General features: G+C 39.5%; 1 protein-coding gene across 1 annotated transcript in view; it reads right to left on the minus strand.

Annotated features, from left to right (window-relative positions):
* LOC135467178 (inactive tyrosine-protein kinase 7-like) overlaps window positions 1-5,245 on the minus strand; it is a 90,985-nt gene extending 85,740 nt beyond the window's left edge. The window contains exon 1 of the mRNA XM_064744944.1: window positions 5,188-5,245. Coding sequence (XP_064601014.1) covers window positions 5,188-5,245 — 58 coding nt within the window. The remainder of the gene's footprint in view (window positions 1-5,187) is intronic.
* Between the last annotated feature and the right edge of the window lie 755 nt (window positions 5,246-6,000).

Raw genomic sequence — 6,000 nt, forward strand, 5'->3', positions numbered from 1 at the left:
CCCCAAAAAAACAAAACATTTCTGCCTTTTTACATTGTGGGGTTCTGGAAGAATGATGAAATGGTGCAATGACGATATGGAGAAAAGTTTTGCAGTTACAGGAAGAAAACTGAAAGTACACAACCTAAGTGAGTCATTATGTGAGATAAAATGCCATAAAGATGACTAGGACTGTTCGTTTCTGACTTCTGGGCATCCACCCATAGAATTATTAACACTTCAATGGTTTCACTGGCTGCCAATTGGTGACCGCAGAACTAACTTTGTACACATGAAAGGGTTTAGTAGATAGCCTTTCTCCTGGTTTGTAGGACAAAATGTCAACTTGGCTTTCTTTTTGGTATTACTTTGGATATTTATGGGCTTTCAATTTAGTCTTGTAGGTTGTAAGAGTCTAGCATTAGGCAATAAAGTGGTCTAATGGCCTGTGGGGTACAGCAGGGAGCTACTCTCTCTCTCTCTGGGCTTCTGTCTGTAACCAGACTATATGTAGGTCAGGCTCAAGTACCCCCTGTAATAAAACCAGCCCATAAATATTACCTTATCACCATTTTATTGCCCCACTCACAATATTAGTAAACACAGTGTCTTAGTGTGAACTACAATGTCAGGTGTAGATCATATATGAAAATATGATACCTTTAAACGTTAACAAAATGCATTCCACCTGGGCTGACATCATTCATTTACCTTTATGTTCAATTTATTTATTTATTTGATTGGTGTTTTACGCCATACTCAAGAATATTTCATTTATACGATGGCAGCCAGCATTATCCTGGGAGGAAGCTGCGCAAAGCCCGGGGAAAACCCACAACCATCCGCATGCTGCTGTCAGACCTTCCCACGTACAGCGGGAGAGGAATCCAGCCCTTTATGTTAAAATCTGCACGTGTTTGCAAATATTCTATGTTACGAATATTGTTCTTTACTTGAGTTTACTTTCATTGCTCATAATTTGCACTTCTTAAAGTATTATCAATTCTTATATTAATTCATATAGTTTTAAATTTAAGCTCTTCAATATATCGTCAAATTTTGGTTTCCACAAACAACAGGTGAAACATACAAAATACTTTTCATCCTTGCATATTCAAACATTTCTTGCTAAGAAAACTTCTCCAAATGTAAGTAAATTTGTTTTGAGACCCTGATATGATTCATCGCAATTAATACTCAATCATCAATCTTAATTTCAATTTTTAAACTTTTTTTTCCCCTGGTCTGACATCTGCCATTCTAACAAATGTGATTCACTTCATGGACGATTCAAGAAAGGAGAACTGAGACTTGGATCAGAAAAGAGCGGACAAAAGAAAAGAAGAGCATTAATCTTGTGTTAATTTTGATGCACACAGTGGCTTGAGAATGTGTTGGTTGTTTGCATTTGGGCCCAGTTTGTAAGAGGCTGCAGTCCTTGAGAGGCTGCCCATTCCGTATCATCCATCACCAGCCATCTGCATGCTTGGTCAAGCCAGAAGCTTTTCACCACACAACACCTACTTTACACAGGTATTACATAGTGTTCACAGGAACTAACGAAAGTCTTTATCTTATACTTAAGAGTGACATATTTTTCATTTGGTACATGAAACTCTCTACGAGTTTTTAACATGGAAAAAATGGTTTAAATATATTTACCAATCTACATATTCAAACTGATTTTTGACATTAACACAGAGTATATATATATATGGTTTAACCTCCCAAACCTGTAACAAGCTGATACCTTTATATAGGCACATCTGTTTCAGTCTTGCTTTTTACTTGTGCTTTACTATGTAACCATGGCAATTTGCAGGCTTCCATGAAAGAAAATTTTTTCTTTGGTGGTGAAAAAAGCTTAACTTACACCAGGTAGTTCAGCGATATATCTTGTTACATAGGGATAGATGTACAAAGTTCTCTGGTGCAACTTGCAGACTTTCTTCTTTTGATAAACCCAGTTTGGCTGTAAACGTACATTTAAAATCGTATTTGCTGCGAAAAAAAAAGTTCATACAAAGTTGCCTTTAACATGATTCACCAACACTGTAGAATTAAAATATGATAATCTTCCTTTCCGTAACAAACAAGCAAAAAAAAAAAAAAAGGAGCCCTTGAACTCTGAAGATTAACTTGGGATTGGGAGAGTTTAATTTGAACTTTTTGCAGGTAGTTTCCCGTGAAAAATACTTGATAATCCACTGCATCCTGGGAGGTCAGTAATGCAGATACTTGCAGGTGTGTATTTCAGAGCTACACGCAGTTCACTGGACATGCCTCACAGGTCAAGCTCTGAAGCCTGAGTTAGTGAGAGTATCTACTAAGCCTGCAATGCCTTATCCTGGGGAGAGATCTTGCCCCCTATATCACCCTGGCTTCCCTAACTGGACTGTGGCCTCCTCCATAGACAGGCCCTGTGGGAAGAGCTAGAACCATTAATAATACCGCTCCTGACAATCTCCCAAGAAGCTCAACTTTTCCAGTCTCATGGCTGTCAGGCCCACAAACAAAAGTCAGACAAGAAATACTCAGCTCTTTGCTCCTCGGTTATTTACCACTACTGATTGTTACTTACTTGAAGCAAAAGTTTAAAAAAGAGTAAGGAAAAATTGAAATTTCCGAGGAATGGAGATGTACATCAAATTTAGTTCTTAAAACACCTGCCAAAAATCTGTCCATTTTATTACGTCCCCAGCAAAACTCTGATATCAAGGTGAATGTCTCAGTTGTTCAATTCCAATTACAATGATGGACACCATTGGTTAACCTAGGTACAATTGCACCTTCCTCGTGGTTAAGTCTTTTCAGTGGTCAGAGTGGCATATCAATGACTGGCATAACAAAGACTTTGGGCTGAAAATGACGGTCAGTATTTCATTAATTTTTACTCAATGTTCTCCCTTAGCCAGGGGCAAAGGTGAGAAAGTCTTCAAGAGGATTACAGCGTCCACAAAGCAAAGTTTCTAGCACCCAGATTAAATATGTTTCATTAGCAATTTCTGCTCAACTGTGTTCATTAAGTGTCACAATAGCTTGTGGAGGGTAGCTGTCTCTGTCGCTCAGACCGGTTTGCTCCCAGCTCTTAACTAACTTTGCCGGACTTCAGAAAAGTGGTTCAAAGCCTGTTGTTAGGCCAGGAGGTTTGACCATGGAGCAGACAATGGCCGGTGGTGTATGATGTGACAGTGGGAATCACAAGTCACGGGTAGGGCAATGAATCCTCCATTGAGCACTGACAAGTGGTCGGCTGATAGATGACATGATCATTGTGGGCATTGTCAACTGCTGATCAGCCTACCAATGCCATGATTGCCTGCCCCAGTTTCCTGCCCAATCCTATCCCCAAGCACTTTCCGCATCACTGAACGCCTTCTTAGGTAATCCCATTTACAACTAAAAAACCTCAGAGGTTTGGTAATCTTTTTTTTTCTTTGAAGACACACAAATCTCTCAGTGACTTTCTTAAGTGTAACAGTCATTTTTCTACCCATTAAGGAAATTTGTCGAGTTCACGTTAAATACTCTTAATTCTTAATCAACAAAGCTAAATTTGCTTCACTCCAGGGATACATCTAGATCATTTCACTTAAATTATGTTCTGTTGATGGTTGTAGTGCCATTATAACTTGGTCACAGTGCCATTATAACTTGGTTGTAGTGCCATTATAACTTAATTTTGGTTGTAGCACCATTATAACTTAATAACAATGACAAAGATGAGCATTTAAATAAAGAAAAGCTCTTTTAAAGAAATAACTGCTTTTCACATCCCAAGGGAGTAATACATCGTCACTTTAAGGTTTAAAAACAAGCTGGCAGTAAAAGAAAAAAAACATGAGATATTCATTGTGTCAGACAGCATAGGCTGAGAATATTGGATAATTTCGAAATAATGAGACGGCTCAAGAAAAGTGCCATTAACTGGGAGGGAAGTCATGCCTGCACAGATCCATGTATCATTGGCAGCCGAGGCTAGCGTAGCCACTACCCCGTTACTTTGTCCTGTACAGCAGGTAAAACGGATATCAAATCAATACCCACTGTAGAGCTATAGATCATTACTCAATGAGCTTCCCATCAAAACATTACAGAGTAATTTATAAATACTGGGGGGCTCCATTCAGATACATAGCAGCAGCAGCAAAGCTAAATCTCACTTTACTGATACATTGCAGAAGCTAAGCCTAGCCAAATTAATAGATCATGTTCTATACAAATTAATAGATCATTTGTTATATGAAGGAATATAGCAAATCCTTGAATTACTGTATCAAACATTGCTTGTAAGGCAGAATACAGTACTTATACGTGCTTTAAAAAAGGCTGAATACCTACACTAGTGAGACAGACCTCAAGTGAGACACATACCCTATAGAGTTGTGTTAAAGGATGAGATTTTCATATTGAATGCTGGTACTTACTATGGGCCCCTGTGGGTCTAACTACCAGTTCCTTTAGTGTAATGCTTCAGACAGAATGTATCTTAACTGTTGTACATGTTACCAAATGTATTTTTCTTTTCAATTTTCTCCACAATTATTCTTAGAAAAAGTTTGACCAAATGTAAATTGTAAAAAATGTTATTCCGTATTATATTTTTTCCCCTCTTAACATATTAGTGTGTATTAGTAGCTAGACTAAGACTGTTATTTTGCTGTCAACAAGCAGTGATAGTTTAATACCTCATCACTGGTAAAATGTAACAATTCAGTCTAAAACAGCAAATTTTATAAAAGAACCGAAAATGATGTATCTGATTACACTGTAAACAAAAGAAAAAGAAAAAAGACAACTTCAAAGCCATGGAAATGGAAAAAAAAACATTTGACAGTCTACTCCTAGTTGACAAAACAGGAACAAAAAGGCATCAGCTTGAAAAAGATCAATCTGGCATTTGCCTAATTGAAGTGATGTAGTTGTCACGTAGGCTTATCCATCATCGCAAAACAAGTAACAAATCTGTTCCGCAATCTTATATAAATATGTTCATCCGTATATGATTGATACGGTACGCGGCATCAAGGTAGGATATGTGAACCGACCTATGGAGCGCGGGTCCCCCGGACCGGTGCATCACGGCCCCAGGAAAGGTGGGCCGGAAACTCCCGTACAACTCTACCGTACCTGCCTCCCATCGATTCTTCTAAAAGCATCATCCGAAGGGAAAAAAAGATACACATCCACAACGATAATTTTACTCACCGTGAATGACCGCCACTAATAGGACGGATAAAGCACGGTAAATCAGATCCCCTTCCATGATGAATGTGTACATTCCATTTTCCAAAGTATTTCCTAAATGTTTCACGATGTGTTAACACAGTGGTATAGTATAGCTGACCGAGACCGCACGTTGTCAGGCCGCGCACTGTACACCGCTGTCAGCTCTCATGTTTACTGAATTGCTTCATTGAAGATACCGCCTCGGGGGCCGGCCTACCGACCTGCCTCCGCCAAAAGATATAGTCCCGTGCGCGCGGACAACCCCGAGGCACTTATATCAGTGATGTGCTCACAGGGACGCTCCGTACATATTACAGTGCCTGTAGCGTGCAGTTTCAATAGAAACAATTCCCACTGTGGAGCAGACCTATAGTCCGCACGCGCATGGCACCTGTCCCCCAGTCGGTGACATGTCCATGAATGGACCAATAAAATCACCACTTTTCCACACACTGAGAATCACCACTGTTTACAGTTTTAAAAGCACATGGTGGGAAAGAAAAGCGAAATGTGTACACTCTGTCGGCTGTGGCTGTAGATCCCCTTCGTCTTTGCTTAAGGCTGGATTCGGGAGAATTTCGGATGAATAGACTCTTGTTGGACGAAGAATATAAGACGGGCCTGGGGTTTAAGACTTGCCAATGATTTAATGTCGTGGCGGTCGATAAAGTCTGGTCGACTCTATACTATTGAGGCGCAAGCCTACTGTGCTTCTCTTGTCTGCGGGCTGTCGATCTCTTTGTTTGTGCTACGATAAACATCATTATCTACCGTAAAAGATGGCTAAATTAT

Source organism: Liolophura sinensis, chromosome 6, assembly GCF_032854445.1.
Source record: "Liolophura sinensis isolate JHLJ2023 chromosome 6, CUHK_Ljap_v2, whole genome shotgun sequence".
Taxonomy (NCBI): Eukaryota; Metazoa; Mollusca; class Polyplacophora; order Chitonida; family Chitonidae; genus Liolophura; species Liolophura sinensis.